Source organism: Streptopelia decaocto, assembly GCF_964273445.1.
Source record: "Streptopelia decaocto genome assembly, chromosome: Z".
In the NCBI taxonomy this organism is placed as follows: Eukaryota; Metazoa; Chordata; class Aves; order Columbiformes; family Columbidae; genus Streptopelia; species Streptopelia decaocto.
In genome coordinates, this window is record NC_138657.1 from 24,032,356 (window position 1) to 24,048,827 (window position 16,472).

General features: G+C 37.7%; 1 protein-coding gene across 1 annotated transcript in view; it reads right to left on the reverse strand.

Annotated features, from left to right (window-relative positions):
• Positions 1-3,356: 3,356 nt before the first annotated feature.
• PCSK5 (proprotein convertase subtilisin/kexin type 5) overlaps positions 3,357-16,472 on the reverse strand; it is a 193,029-nt gene continuing 179,913 nt past the window's right edge. Inside the window, exons 15-21 of the mRNA XM_082075872.1 lie at positions 15,237-15,339; positions 14,460-14,653; positions 12,920-13,004; positions 9,409-9,506; positions 8,746-8,875; positions 7,575-7,690; positions 3,357-5,740 (exon numbers count right to left, since the gene is read on the reverse strand). Of these exons, the coding sequence (XP_081931998.1) occupies positions 5,625-5,740; positions 7,575-7,690; positions 8,746-8,875; positions 9,409-9,506; positions 12,920-13,004; positions 14,460-14,653; positions 15,237-15,339 (842 nt within the window). The 3' untranslated portion in view covers positions 3,357-5,624. The remainder of the gene's footprint in view (positions 5,741-7,574; positions 7,691-8,745; positions 8,876-9,408; positions 9,507-12,919; positions 13,005-14,459; positions 14,654-15,236; positions 15,340-16,472) is intronic.

Here is a 16,472-nt window from a genome sequence, read left to right on the forward strand (position 1 = left end):
TTCAGTGCTATTATTGAGTTTTCATGATGGAGCCATTAATTCTCCTTGGGTAAATAAAAATTCACTGCCTGTCAATGTCCTAGCTTCTCCCCCCAAGGCCGATTGGAAAAATGGGTGCTTAATCAGCTCATTGTGTAACACCATAAAGCAAAGATGTCTACTGTGTTTCGTGACACAACAGTACTTTTTGCTTTGAAAAGTGATGTCATTTTCCCAGAAGACCTTCAACAAACACACCCCCCAAACACTGAGAATCACTGATAGATATATAAATGATTGTACAGCAGGCATTCTTCTAAGCTGTGCCTTGCCCATCTTTGGCAGTAAATGCATGAGCTGCTCATAAAAATGAGCCATAACAAAAAACAGCCTTTGGTGTGGCACTGAGAGGCTTCATTTGTCGCTTACTAGATTTGTTTTTTCTTAAATGCTTAGAGACTTCTCACCATACTATGCCTTTTTTTTTTTTTTTTTTGACTCCATTTCCTGTCCTACAAGTGAAAATTGGCTCTGTTTTTATGCAATAAACGTTGTTTTGTAATCCAGCAGGTGAACATTACTGCAATATCTCTGGCTTTATCCTGAGGATTCCAGAACAGTTTCCTTAGTGAGATTCAATGTTACTGTACTCTGAAACTTCACAGAAATGATCCAGGAGTTCAATAGATCTGGCTTCTCTTTACTCATCAACATGGAACCAATAGTGGAAATGCAGGTGTCAGTTGCACTTCCATTGGCTGGATGCAATCTGAGGATTGCATTAGGTTCAGAGTGTCAGTTTTTTCTGAACAAGCTTATGCAAGTTGTTGTAGGTGTTGGTTTCTTTTTGATGAAAACTTGACTAGGATTTTTCTTTGTATGCTGTAAAACATTTTTAATGTTTGCTTAAAATATTTTGCACAAACATCTAATGGCAGAACTTTTCTTGATTCATTCTGTACCAATGACATGACGATGTGATATCCAGTATAAATATAAGGCATGGTAATGGATCACAGACAAGTTATTGTTCCGCGAGTTGCACTGCAAATTGAAAGCTTTGACTCATACAAGCAGTCAGTTAAATGTCTTTACAGGAATCTTGAATTTATAACAGGCCTTCTCATAGTCATTTAGTCCATTAAATAATATCATTAAAAAGTAGTACATAGTTACCTCAAGTGGACACTCACACAGATAATGCTCACTCTGGTTGTGATGTGGCTATTAAGAAGATTGGTCGCCACCAGCTGAAAGTTATATTTAGTGATGGGTGAAATTTCGATAGTCAGCTCTAGTGTATATATATAGGTTTCCTCATCTTCAAGGCTCATACTGTCATACCTGTTATTGCCTGGCAATGTGGAACAAGCAGCAGCCCTGCTATTACACAATATATTCTGTAGCAGGGGTTGCTCAGAAATTCACAGGACATTGGAAAGTTGCAATCCCAATAGAGATGGGAGTAGTCTATGGGGCCTCATACAGAAATCTTTATTAGAAAACAGAGTTCTCCACAGAGGGGGGGTTTGCAAAACCTCCCCAGAAAGGGCAGGGTGTGCCAGTGGAGACTGGTACATGGCTAGGCAGGGTCTAAGCCAAGAGCCACAGAAGCTCCTGATCAGAAGCATAAAGTTTCCACTGACACATCCTGGCAGGTATCTGGTTTGCTGATCCCACAACACTGTTGTGTGGAGAGCTGCCGCTAGAAAGGGAGCAAGGCTGTAATCCCATTGCAGAAAAAGATACAGCTGTATTATAAAATGATGCCCTCACACAACTGGCTTCTGCGTGATGTTCTGAACATGAAGTGTATGCTAAACTTTTTTTCTGGTTAAAAGTAGTGTTAGCACATGTAAGAGATTTTTTTTTTTCCTTCCCCAAAGCTGTCACTGTCTTTGAGATACTTTTAATAAAGAAGAGGTCTACTTGGGTGTCCAGATTCCATTTTAATCCTAAACAGATATGAACCTGCAAATAGTTTCCCATGTAAGTGACATATCTTAACTAGAAGACTATCTTCAATTTGTCATTGCTTTTTGACTTGTGATATAAACAAGGCAGAAATCAATGAACTGATTTGGACGGATGCCATCCACAGTCCTTTCACACAGGAAGAAAAGTAGAATTGTGTTCATGTTTAGCAGCTTCTGATCTTCCTAAAATAGTCCATACTGGTTCTGCATGCCAACAACACAGTGTCAAATGCTGAACCCTCCAAAGTACTCACCATTGAATCAGACAGGGAGGATCAATCACGTAAGAAAACTCTGCAGCTGGGAACAAACTAGCTTCCTTTAATTGAAATTCTGTTGCTGCAATGATTCTGTTGTACAAGGACTGACTATCATGCTGATTACAAATTCTGCTTGCCTCTGGCCAGTGCTATTAAGGCATCACAAATAAAAATGTTCAAAAGTCTAAGCTGACACCCTGAAGTACTGTTCTTCAGCTTAAAACTCAGTTCCATGCTTACGTGTGTGAGACTTCACAGCTCAATATTTACAGATATGTCCCCTACAGCAGACTTCTTTGGCCAAACCTATAACAAATTTATTCACTCCTTGTACATTTTCTACCAAAGAAGATGAAACTTTGACAAAGAAGACACTGTGATTGACTGAATTTCTCTTGGTAGTTGGAAGATGAAGGTGGGGTGGGAGCTGAAAGAAGAAGGTCTTCATACAGTATTGGTGTAAGGAGAAGGTCAACCTTTTTTCCAGGCGTGGTCTTACCAAACTACTGCTAAAACTGTGCTTTCTCCCAAGACTGACAGGGAAACCCTAAAAATAATGTCCTAACGCCTTGTTTTGAAAACAAGTCAGTAACAATGAGATGTTCATGTCTGAAAAGACTTTTTTTTTTTTTTTTAAATGAAATTATTGGTATTGTGTTATTGAACATTCTTAAAACGTCATCTGAATATATGACTTCTTGGGTAAGTTGCCACTTCGGTCTCCACTCAGGTTGTAGCATTAAGTGGGAAATGGATGACAGCATCAGCTAATGTTGATGGAGGATCTTGTCACAGATGAGTCTACATGGAGATCTTTTGATCTACTGGCAAGGACAGACAACCTGCTGTTCTCGATGGCAGTCTGGGGTGGTGACCTGAGGTGTACTGGGTGTGAGTTTTAACATGCGAACAAACATCAATATCTTGCTGTGCAAGTGGCCACGTATGACTGCAAAGATTAAACCTTCCTTCTAGACTGTCTGAGCCAATAGGTTGCTACACATTTAACTTTTTAATCCTAAGCATGCAAGAGATTAGACTCTTCACAAACACTTCCAGGATAGAGGAAGCCAATTTTGTTACCCGTTAGGGTTCAGACATGGCTTTACTACTACTACACAAAGTGTGTCCTCCGTGGAAAACAGATATTTCTGCAATCATAAATTCCATCACTTATAACAAAATCCACAATAAAATTAAACATCTTTACCCTCCCAATTTGTTTCAATGACTTGTATGTGATATCTAAGTGCTCTATACCATAAAGCTACCTGTGCCCTTCAATGAAGATATTTTACATACAGATTATCAACATGTTTTTCCAGACCAAAAGAACAGGAATTTAGGTTAATTTAATAGAAAAAATAAAATATGGAATAACATTGATTTTGGCCAATATCAATTACAACAGAACTACCCTATTTTACAAATAACAACTGAACATTTTACACATGTACAGTATTTTTCAGTAAAAATGAATTTGGATATAACAATGTGTCAGGTTTTAAAAAAGGAAACAAAAGATATTAATTTCTTCTCTATAATAGTGTTAGAGACATTTGTAAGTATCCAAACAAATTCTTTACAATCCATTACATAATTAAATCTCAATTATGAATATATATTTATATATAATATATATAATATTATCTTAAACTTTGAAAGCATTATGTTCTAGTTAAACATGTTATACTGAGAAATGAGGCAGTAACAGACTAGCAGTTAAACTAGCACAAACTGAATTCTTTTGAATCTGAATGTTTATCAGGAAATTTGTAATGGGCACCAAAGGAGCTCGACTGGCGTGCTGTCATACTGAACCAGGTTATAATAATTTATCTGATCTCTGCTAAAGGTGGCACATTACCTCTAGAGGTTTGTATCCATTTGTCTGAAAAACTTCTACAATTATTTTTGATCCTCTTTATTTTCTAACTTTTACATGCTTAAACACCTGCAATCCATTTTATATTTCTGTGTCCTGGAAAGATAACTGAGAAAGATACTTTGCACGTTTTAAGTATTATCCCCTAAAACCAGTTATCTTTGAAGTTAATTTTTCTGTTTTCTGCAAATTACTGTATTTTGAACAGAAAGCTAAGTGAAGCTGACGAAGATATATTAAACAGAAATTTATACTGGCAGCCTGGGTAAAGAGAGAAGGCAGGGGCTGCTTCTTTCACCACCCAGGATGATTTTACAGTGAGGTAACTCCATTGGCCTCAGCAGGACTATTCCTAGTGAAATTTCTATTGTGAGCAGTTAAAAGCACATTCAGGCCCATCACGACACAATTGTTACACCAAGAGAATAACTGATTTATTGCCCTATATGTAATTATTCCTGGAGATGTATTTGGCACAATTATAAATCCAGTCCTGTAAACACATATATTCACACTGGCATTTATATATGGGCACTATGAAATAGGTCCACATATCTGTATGATAATATCCCCTTTTTTGTGAACGCTACAAGACAACAATAATTTATGAATACTTCTTACACGTTAGCAATGTTTTCCGACTTCTGAGCATATACATTACTCTCGCTTATGCAAACCAAGAGAAGTAGTATCTTTTGAATTTGTTCACTATAGGAACAATGTTTTTTTTTAAAGTTTATTTGAAATAGCTTTGACAATTTAAAAAAATAAAATAAAAATCCTAGCATATCTGTTAATAAGCTAGCTGTCTAAAAATGAAATCTATATGACCAAACCCACATTTTGGACAAACATATATACATACTGCATGTGATACAAAAAAACAGCACACAGCAGAGGAAGTAAGAAAGAAATGTGTGCAGAAATGTTCACTTTTTTTTTTTTTTTTTTTTAATACTGTTACAAAAGGGGCAGAACTTAGTCCTGCAACTAATGCTGTTTCTGATCCCCTCAGGAACTCAAGTTCCCCCTGTCAATACACATAGCACAAAAAAGACTAATGCAAACATGTTTGTATTGTTTAGTTTTAATCCATGTAAACTTGTGTCGTATTCTTGAAACACTCTTTAAACATCTTGAAGGGGTAAGAAGCAGGAAAAAAAAGGGAAGAAAAAGGGCCTTCAAAAAACAGGAATAATCCTATGGTTGACAGGAAATCAAATCATGAGTTAAATGTTAATTTTGGCATCAATTGCTTTGGTCACACAATACTGACTCTATGATCCTGGATGCTCAGCTCTAGACACCCAGTTATGAAAGGTAGGCGTGTTGTAGTTTTTCCATTTAAGTTCCAACAAACAGTTCACCATCTCCCCAGACAAAGGGAGGGAGAGAGAGAGAGAGGTGCCTTTCTTTTTTTTTCTTTTCTTTCTTTTTTTTTTTTTTTTCTTTTTTTTTCCTTTTTCAATAATACGGATTAATCTATAAGTCTACAGGAGCAGGAGGATGCTGGGAGGTGTCAGTTCACCCCTTGTGTGTACATGTTCTGCAGCACAATTGCTGAAGCACTTTCCGCTGACAGAGATTGTTCTTTTTCACCAGCATACAGAATCCTCCCTCGGCCCAGGACTCTTCCGTGGCTTCCAGAGGGCAGCAGCAAGAGAAGGAGGGGAGGTTGAAGATTTGGAGAGCATGGCGTGTACAATGGAGGAAGGTTTAATTGGTCAGACAGGCAGATTTGGTTGAAAAGACCGTTCAGGAGCAGGTAGCAAGTAGGAAATTTGGTCCATCAGAAGGAATTTCAGTCAACAGCATTTTTTTTTTTTTTTTCAGGAAAAGATATTGTGTGGTCCAACAGGGAATGATTGGTATCCATTTGTGAAAAGGAAAAAAAGATTAGAAAGAGAATAATTAGAAAACAGTGATATTTACAGCAAAGAAATATGTTCTCAATTTTTATTAATCAAAAGAACAAAACAATCAAAACACAGAAAAAGAAAAAAACATTCTCAACAGAAATGCAAGTCCTACCGAGTGAGTTAGACTAGTAACCAGTGCTTGATTGTCAGTGAAATGAGACCCTCTATGCTTTGTAAATTAACAGTAAAACACCCTTCTGAACTCCCCTTGGCTACCCTGGACTGCTGAGGACGTGCGGTGTGGTGGGATACAACATGGTGCATTGCAATTGCCTGAAGGCCCACACACTGGTGGGCTGCTCTTCCCTGGCAGCTGCACTTGGAAGAATGGGGGAGACAGGACTGAGATTGGGTGTCCCCAGTCTTGGGTGGCTACATGTTTATCTGAATGAACTTATGCGTGTACAAATGACGACAGATTTATCCAACCATGGATTGCAGAATTCAACTGCAATACCACACTGAGACTGTGGTTAATTTGTCTGTCTGTATCTGACCTTCTCTGGACTTGCTCTAGATTACAATGACACTTCTAATATCCCGATGTGAAAAGGTCTCATAACTGGTTTACCAGTACCTGTAATGTACCTTTATGATGGACAGGATACTTTTCAAAGCTTGAAGACCTAAATTCCAACAGGGGCTGTAAAGGTCCACAGAAACAAGACTCAGCTCTGTACCCCCTTTCTGTGTATGGGTTTTTTTTGTGTGTGGTTTTTTTTTTTTTTTTTTTTTTTTTTTTTTTTTTTTTTAAGTGTTTGGTAAAACTCTTACTAAATCCAGTGGAAATGGGCTGGACTCATGAGTCATTGTTGAGTCATTGTTAGCTTTTTGTACACCTGATGTCAGGTATCTTCCACATGTCTTAGCACTGGGCTTTGTCCTGGAATGATTTTCATGTTGGTCTGCACTTGGGCTGTAGTTACAAATAAGTCACGTAGTAACATTTTTAGGGAAGCACAACTTAGATATCTAAGTGTCTCTGTAATCGTGGCATTTGACAGGAATGAATATTATTGAATAATTAATTCAATCATACGCAATAAGAACACTATCTTGGTTGGCACAGAGAACTTGGAGGAAGTTCAAACCCCCAACACAAATTGGGTGCTCTCTATTTCAGAATTCTTTTGTTCTCATTATTCTTTCACATAATTCAAGCAATACTACAGGCACTTAAAATCCTTTTTACTTCTCAGCATTTTCACAGTTTAAAGTGGCAAAATAGATAAATGTGATTCTATTGATAGTACACTAGGGTTGTCATAAAAAAACTCTTGGAAACAGTCGCTTTTGAAAAACAGATAAGGAAGCAAAAGTAGGTTGTTGGCAGGGACAAAAACTATTTTAGGAAAATTCAGGTAAAGTGGATGTGACTAATGTGTTAATACATGCAAATGTAGTGTTCTCCTTTTCATAAACGTGAAAAAATTAAGAAGTAATGTAGACCTCAAACCTAGACTGTAACAAAAAAACCCAGACCAAACCAACCCAATACACGTAAAAGAAGCAGATGGCAGTGGTAAAACGGATCCTTTCAGAGAATTGCACTCACCATCCTTGCAGACTGTTCCCACTACGCAGACACCAGTGTCTAGGTTATAGCCACTTGGACAGCTTGTACAGTTTCTGTCTCCTTCACCACTGCAATCCAAACAGCTGGCATCGCATCTGAAAGACAATGGCAGGAGCTGGTCTTATGGCCTCACCAAATACAGGGCTTCCTAGGAGACCTCTTCTGTATTGCAGAATGCTTGTTCGCTGTCTCTAGTGGTATCAGCTGCTCTAACAATAATAATAACAATAATAATAAACCCCCCCTGCAACCCAGTCCTCCTTCTTTCCTCCAGCCATTTTCTATTCACACTCTTTTACTAAACAGCTGCACTATTCTAGTATTTTTGAACTATGCGCAATTAATTAACAAAAGTATTAAGCTGATTGTGCATACATGTGCCAGCAAGGAATGAGCTAAAGCCACAGGATGGAAAAGACTGACCTGCTGCCCAGTCTTTTTGTTACCCTTCTAGCTCCATCAAGTTTTGATTGTGTATTGATTACTTTTTTTGTGTGGAAAACTGCAACATGTGGTGATTCCCTTCCTGCTCTGATCTCAAAGTGAATCAATAATAAATTATTCAAAAGGGCAACAAATGGTAGTTGTTTAACAAAGAATGGAATAGAAAAAAATGTCCCTTCCTTGCACAGCACAGCCTTGTTCAAGATTTATCCACCCATTTGTACACTGAGTCAGGTGAGATATTCTTGACAGACATCTGGTAATGTGTGTGTGTCATTTTTGTGAATATGCATCTGAAGAACCGAAACGATCCTTGTGAATGGTAAATAACTTGCAATTAAAAAAACCACAACATTTTGACTATTTTGGTCTATTATTGAGAAAGAAATGCAGATCCTCTGTTAGATTTGTAAATTTTACATTCTATGCATATCTACTCAGATTCTGACTAGAGGCTTTATTTTAAAATGAAGGACACACATATGTGGAACAAACAAAAAGCCCCCCACTTTTAGAAGACCTGCATGGTCTGGTTTAGACAAAACCCAAGAAAACGTTTTTCCTTCATTTGCTTAGCATGCAATATAATTTTCCTGTTTTTTGAAGTCAGCAGTGGTTTATGTTCTCATAAGTATTATCTTTGTCAACACAGTAATAGCTAATATACTGCCAAACATCAGACACATATATTAGCCACTGATCATACCTTTTGCAGCTTTTGTATCCATTTTCAGTAGAGTGATCAAGGTAATAACCACTACTACAGGACTGCACACATCTTCCATCTTCCATAAAATAGCCTTGTGTGCAGTTTATACAGGCATCTACTCCACCGCCTTAAACCAGAGAGAAAATATACTGTGTTACTGGCTAGTTACTCTTATTGTCAAACAGACACAACCTGTAACTGTAGCAAAATCTAATAATTTTAGAGACTATGTTTTACCTGGCTTACTTTCAAACAGTAACATAAAGAAAAATGTACGTGGTTAGAATAAACAACATGACATGATTTCAGTATATCTTTTTCTGAAAGAAATGGCTGTTGCTAGTTCTAAAGCTCACATAAAATCTATGAGTCATCATTTCAACCGAGAAAGAAACTGCGGGGCATTACTGGACATCAGAATGAGCCCTACTAAGAGGAAAGAAAAATAAATCATATGCACACTTTCAAATAGAAAACTTAGATTTTCATGTTAGCTGAAAGAAGTCTGCTATATTTAAATATGTATTAAAGAACTATCAAGATAATTGAGTTTTTACATAAAAAGAATCACTTTATACTGTAACTGTGATATAGTAGAATAAAACCAGAGCTAAAAATATAGAGGAAAGGAAATGATGCAGATAAATGTCAGTGGTGTACCTGCACATGTTGCGCAGGAACGGTGACAAGGTTCACATTCTCTACCATTATGGTATTTTCCTTCTTCACAGCGGATAGCACATTTAGTCCCATGCAAACTATTGTAAAAAGAAAAAAAGCACAGTGTTTGGGCAGATAACAGCTAAAGATGACAATGAAGTAATTCACAAATCAGTAGTTCTCTTTTAATAAAAAGAACCCATATATTAGGATTCATAAGCTTCCTTCATTGATCATACATCCTGGTTCCAGCTGGGATGGAGTTAATTTTCTTCCTAGTAGCTGATACAGTGCTGTGGTTTGGATTTAATATGAGAATAATGTTGATAACACACTGATGTTTTAGTTGTTGTGAAGCAGTGCTTATACTGCATGAAGGACTTTTCAGCTTCCCCATGCTTTGCAAGCAGGGAGGTGCACAAGAAGCTGGGAGGCTGCCTAGCCAAGGACAGCTAACCCAGGCTGGCCAAAGGGATATTCCATACCATAAAGTGGGGGGAACTGGCCAGAGGGCTGGGATTGCTGCTCAGGGACGAGCTAGGCATCGATCAATGGCTGGTGAGCAATTGCACTGTGCATTACTTTTTTTGTATATTCTATTATAATAATCATTATTGTTATTACTATTATATCTTTCCTTGCTGTTCTATTAAACTGTCTTTATCTCAAGACATGAGGTTTACTATTTTTTGATTCTTGTCCTCACCCCACCATCGGGTGAGGGGACTGATCAGGCAGCTGCATGGCTCTTAGTTGCCAGCTGGGGTTAAACCATGACATCATATTTTGCAAATTTAGAGACAACAATCACTTCAAGTGGGAATGAAATGCGGTTTTGCCCATGGTGAAACACAGAAGATGTTTACAAACTCACTGTAAATACAACCAAGTAGTAAGGGACAGAAAAAAAACGAACAATGCCAAAGAGTGCTAAAAACTCAGGCATGTAAAATGCAATTACCCACGAGGAATTTGGCACAGGGTCAGCACCACTGTGTTAAAAAAAATGCTAAGGGACTTGTTAACAAGATCTCATGCTTGTCTTGAAAGGCCAGCAGCGTGTCCTGACACTATGCAACAGCACAGGCTAAGAACAGATTCACAGTGAAGGAAATCACCACCTCTTTCTGCAGTTTCCTCTGAAACCTCCTAACTGAATGCCAGTTCTGAGTGGCTGGGAGATTTGTCAAGATTACAACTGGAGGTATTCTGCCTGCAGGTGCTTTTGAGAGAGAACACAAAAGAGTGACTAACAGAGGAAAAAGCAATAGCATAAAGAGTCACATTTTCTTGCTTCCCTCTAAGTAGCTGTTTATGCTTTCATGTTATACAGTGTTTACAGGATGTATTTTTCTTTTTTATGCTAGGACTTCTCTGACATGTTTGCCATCTTCTGTGGAACCTCAGCTTTCATCCAGTTTAACCCTTTCTCTAAAAACACTCTTTAGCTCTGGGGATTACTACCCTGAGTGAGTGCTAACCCTAAATTACAGAATGCGTCCAGCAAAAGTCGTGTGTGCTCAGCACCACTGGAAATTTTCAGGAGTGTGTACGGCCCCGCTTCAGAAAAAAAAAAAAAAATTAACAACTACAAAACCCCTAACAATCTCTGGTTTATTATTACATTTCCTCAGCCACATACCTCAAAGTGCTTTAAAGGTAGGTAACATTATCAAGTTTTTACAGATGGGAATACTAATAATTTGCCCAAGTTTATTTAATGGGCCATTAACAGGATCAGAACTGGAATCCAGCTCTCCCAAGTCCCACCTGGGGCCCATCAATAATTCTGCCAAAAAAATGGAGCAAGTTTTAATCAACTGGGGAATATGAAATGCATGTCCCACAAGGCTCCATTTATCTGTCACAACCACACAGGTGGTGTTTTTTCAAAACGTTACCAAAAATCAATCCCATTTTGCTAATATTGCCCAAGAAAACTTCAAGTTCAGGTTCTTTTTGATTAGTTATATTTAAATTTCTCTTTCTCTTCTCACACTGTCTACTCGTCTACTTTGTCTACTTTATTCAGTCTAGACACAAGGAAGAAATTTTTTACACTGAGGGTGGTGAAACATTGGCCCAGGTTGCCCAGGGAGGTGGCAGATGCCCCATCCCTGGAAACATCCCAGGCCAGGCTGGACGGGGCTCTGAGCAACCTGATCTAGTTGAATATATCCCTGAGAATTGCAGGAGCATTGGACTAGGTGACACCTTAAGGTTCCTTTCAACCCAAAATATTTTATGATTCTGTGATTCAGTGATGTCACAAGTTGCTGTTTGTGTTAATGGACAGGGAAGTTAAGCTCCTGAGAAATAAAGAAAATGTCGGCATAACTTTTCTATAACAAATATGTCCTACAAAGTAACAAATCTATGCAGTCTTTGGTCTCCTGACATATTTGGCCATAGCAGGAACTTTTAAACTGCTAATTTACTGATTTGATTTTGCAGATACACAGAAGGGTACGCTCAGTCTTTTGAAGTTCTCTAGAATCTTAACATGGACATCAAATTTAATAACATTTTAAGAGGGAAGCAGACAGTATAAATAGACCAATATTCTGATCTGATCACATGCTTTCCTTCCCATTAGATGATACTTCCTTTTCAAAGGGTTACTTAAAAAAATAGAGACATTAACGATAAAAATTGTGCAGGCACTTGGAGAATCTAAATGCAACATAAATACACAGAAATGAGAATTCCTTCACAAAATGTAAAGGAATCCATCTATTGATATCCTGGAAACAAACAACATTCAGCTTTTACTAAGAGCTGAAAATCCACTTTGACAGAAAGGGAAAGCTCAGTGTTAAAACATTGGCAGAACACTCATATTCTGCAAGACAAACACTTACAGACACTGAATACTGACTTAATATTTTTTCTGGCATAAATCCAACATACATTCCATCACAAGTTTTATAAGATTTTTGACCTTTGCTGCTTGGATCAAAAGGTCATTCATTCATAAAGGAGCTTGAAATGTGTACTGGTGCTTTGTGGGTTTTACCTATCAGTTTCAAGAGTGATTGAGTCCCCGTATGAAGAAAAAATTTCCACTGCTGTTTAAAATATGTGCACACTATATTGTAATAGAATTGAGTCTGAGGTGCTTGAGATAAGTGAATGACTGAATGTACGAAGAAATACAATAAAGATAAGAAAATAGTTTCTAACTATCACAGGAATGAATCTGAAAGATTAATATGATTCATCAGCTCTACCTCTAAAATAATCCTTGACTGTCACACTGTAGGTCAAAAAAGTGAAGAAGCCAGCATTCCACATGATTGTGGCTTTTATTTTATCTGAAATGAAAGGTCTTCTAAAAATCCCTTGTTAGCCAAACTGGCACATGGTAGCGGAATTAAAAACTGAACTGCATGGAACACATGAAATGAAGGCCACTCAAGGTTAAATAGCTATCTGATGTTCTTCATTGTGTATCCACAGTCTTGTAAGCCTCTTCAGGTATTGTGTTTAGCTACATCCATCATTTCCTTACCTTAGGCCATGTTTGCATTCTGTGCAGATCTGGAATTCAACACATGTCTTACAGTTTTCACTACATTTTCGGCAAACAATCTTATCTACAAAGGAAAAAAAGAGAACAGCCTAGAAAAACACTGTCAGTTATGATTAATAAAACTATATAGATGTCTTATTACATGACTTTTTGTTTTCTAGCTTGACATTAGAAAGACTAAAATAGCTAAATGCTGCCTATCATTAGCTTTTTCCATCAAACATAAAATGGTTTAATCTACTTCTAAACATTTGAAGTTGTAGTTGTACCTTGAGAAAAATATGCTTTCAGGTTGTTAAAAAAATCTTCATAAACACTTAAAGTTTACATTAACTATTTATAATATGGACTTAAATTGTCTTTTTATACAGCAGTGATATGCAGTAACGATTGCCATGTGTTCCAGAGACTGTCCTACAATTTACCTTTTACACTTTACTTGCAAGCAGCCTGTCCTGTCTTACCTGATTGGGTGCTTAAAGACACACGTGTATGAACAGGTCTGATCTTAACAAAGTCAACATATATATTATTTAACACCTGCCTTTTCAATCTCAAGAGCTCCCTACTTTAAGATATGTCTCTCTCTCTTCAGACCTGCTCCCTTTTGAGATGCAGTGCCATGTGCCTCTCTGAGAATCAAAACCTGATCTTCCTATCTTAAATTTTAATCTATCCATCTTAACTGTGTGGAAAGGAATTCCCTTTACTGCAGTTCTCACACAGAGAAAAATAGGAGAATTAGAGAAGTATCTGTTTTTACTAATCCTCAAAAATGAACACACAGCTTCATGGTGTTAAAAAACAAAAAGTTAAGTACCCAGATGAACAGAGCTCTTGAGCACGTATTTGTATTCTAAAGATGTGTATAAAGATAACTGAAGTCACGGCAGTTTTAAGCATATGTTTGAATATATGTCTAAGTACTTTTGTGGGCCAAAGCTGAAAACTTAACATGGCAGTCTACTTGGCAATTGCAAGAGGAAGCTGAAGGCAAGTGTCTCACATGGCAGAAGATTACTGCTCTTGGGTCATTGCATCGCTGCAGGTACTTAGGTCTGTTAGAAGCATTAATTGCAACCATGTTTTATATCTGAAGAGCCTATTTTTCTTAGAGGCCAGTGGCCACAGTCAGTTCCTCAGCTCTCTCGTCTATCTGCTGCCATATTTGAATTTGAGGAATGCGGAATGCCTCTTGTTCAGAATGTGGGTGTTGTCTGTCCCTTCCTGGGGTAGTGATAACCCGGTCTGTCCTGCAGCTGACCTGCTCTTGAACCGCCCTCATTCATTCTGTTTGTTACTCCCAGCCACAAGCAGGAAAGACATTCTGCCACTAAGCATGTTTTTTTAAAATAAAGGAAGATTTTTGATGAGTTTCTTGATCACACTTGGCAACAATTTAATAAAAGGAATAGGATAAAATGCATCAACATACACCTTTTTTGCTTGTTAGTATTCCAGCAACCTCCCCAGATAAAATTCTGTAGCCCACAATAAAGAAACAACAAAAAATACTAACTCTTATCCAGGTAAAACCCATCAGGGCAGTTGGTAATACAGCTATTGGTAACTTCATTCAAGTAGTAGCCAGATTTACAGGTCATGCACTGGTCACTATGGCCTCCAACACAGGTTTCACAATTGGGTGAGCATTTTTTACAGCGTTTCTTGTCTGCATTGTAGTGACCAGGTGGGCAGGTCGAAACACAGATCCTGCAGACAGCAGGGAAGAGAAGGCAGAATTGTTAATGAAATAACCTGCCACCACATTCCTGGACCATGACTGCAAAGCAGAAGTATTCTTCAGAGTTGCTGACTTTCTAATGATCACTTGTTTACTAAGATGTAACCCTCCAAAGCATTGCATCAAACTGTCTCTTCTCTTCCATTTATTTTCCTACAGCATATGCTGTCTCACTGGCAAATGCCTTGTCAGACAGTCATACAGTATCATTTTTGACCATCTACAATTCTTCCTATCTTGTTCAAGCTCAATCACAGAAGCTGCAATGGCTAACGGAGTTATACATATATAACTGTGAGATATATATATAGCTTCTAATAAAAAAATAAACAAGAGATGGGGAAATAATCAGAGAAGGGTGTTTGAAAGCTGTACTTTAAATTCTGAGTAGCTAGTGTTTTTTTGTTTGTTTGTTTTTTTTTCTCCCCAGCTTTAAGAAAATTTGTCAAATTCAGTGGAAAATGAATTATCCATGACTGCAGCAAAGAGGAAAGGAAGTTAAGGTATACACTAGGAAATCTATGAAGCAAAGTTTTTTTCTCTTGGTCTTACCGTGTGTTGTTCTTAGATTTGTAGTAGTAGTGCAGACAGTCAGTGCAATGATCTGGTCCTGGCCCATCACACCCTACTTTACTGCATTCTGCATTGCAGGGACCTGTAATAAAACCAGAATACAGGGGGAAAAGGGATTAAAACTCCTCATTTAGTACTTAGCACCCCTTAAACCACAATATTTTAATGCAGAATATAATTACTCTCTTTTCTTGTTTGATTTGAACTCCAAATAGTAATTTGGCTCCACTAAAAATAAGTTTTTTAGTACCTAAAGACCTTGTAAATCCTGGCCTCAATATTCACTCACAGTGGTTTATAATTTTTAACAAATGTGGCATCCTCTATAGAATCTATCAATAAGAAACTATTTCTGGATCCAAATATATGCTTTCCTAATGAGTAACAAATAATTTGCATTTTATTCAGAAATATGCAAAGGCTTCTGTAATTTGTAATAAGGACTTATTAACAAAATCACTTATAACAAGCAGGTCAACATAAAGGATAACAATACCGTCAGTAGCTACTCTGGTTACCAGCTGGGCAACAGGAGGTTTCAAGTCACTACCACAGCGCAGCTGAACCCGTCACCATGGCCCAGATGCACTTCCCTCTGTGCTGCTACACACTGCAAAAGCCTTGGCTAGTGCTTGCTGATTAGCAAGCCTTCCATCTCACCTGTACTCATGTTGTACTCTATGATCCTTATGGGTAACTTCCAACTTGAGATATGCTATGATTACAGTTTTCAAATAGGTCATTCTGCTATGGGAGGAGAGAATCATCAAGTCCTCTCTTTATGCAGGTGAAGTCATAACTTTCAGGATAACTGGTCTCTTGTGGATTGAGTGTGTTGATTTTGCCAGCCTCCTTGAAATTTCTCCTAACATTAGGTAAACTTGAAGTAAAGTCAATTTGCTTCTTACAAAGTCTTAAGAAGTTAGTGACCTTTACAGCAGAGATAGTGGCATTTCGTCATCTACCAAAACAAGGAATTCAGCAGCTCTCAATCTAAAATAGGGACTGTGGATCTGACATGCTGTGGCAGGAGATTGTAATAAGAGACTTCTAAATTGAACTTTGTCCTGCTGTTTTCTTGCCAGAATAATAGTTACAATTCATCAGCCCTAACCATCTACACGATGCTCCTGTTGGATTACATGTAGGAAACAGCCAATTAGACTTATTTTGCAATGTCAAAAATCTAGCTCTATTAAAGTCTAGTGAAAAGGT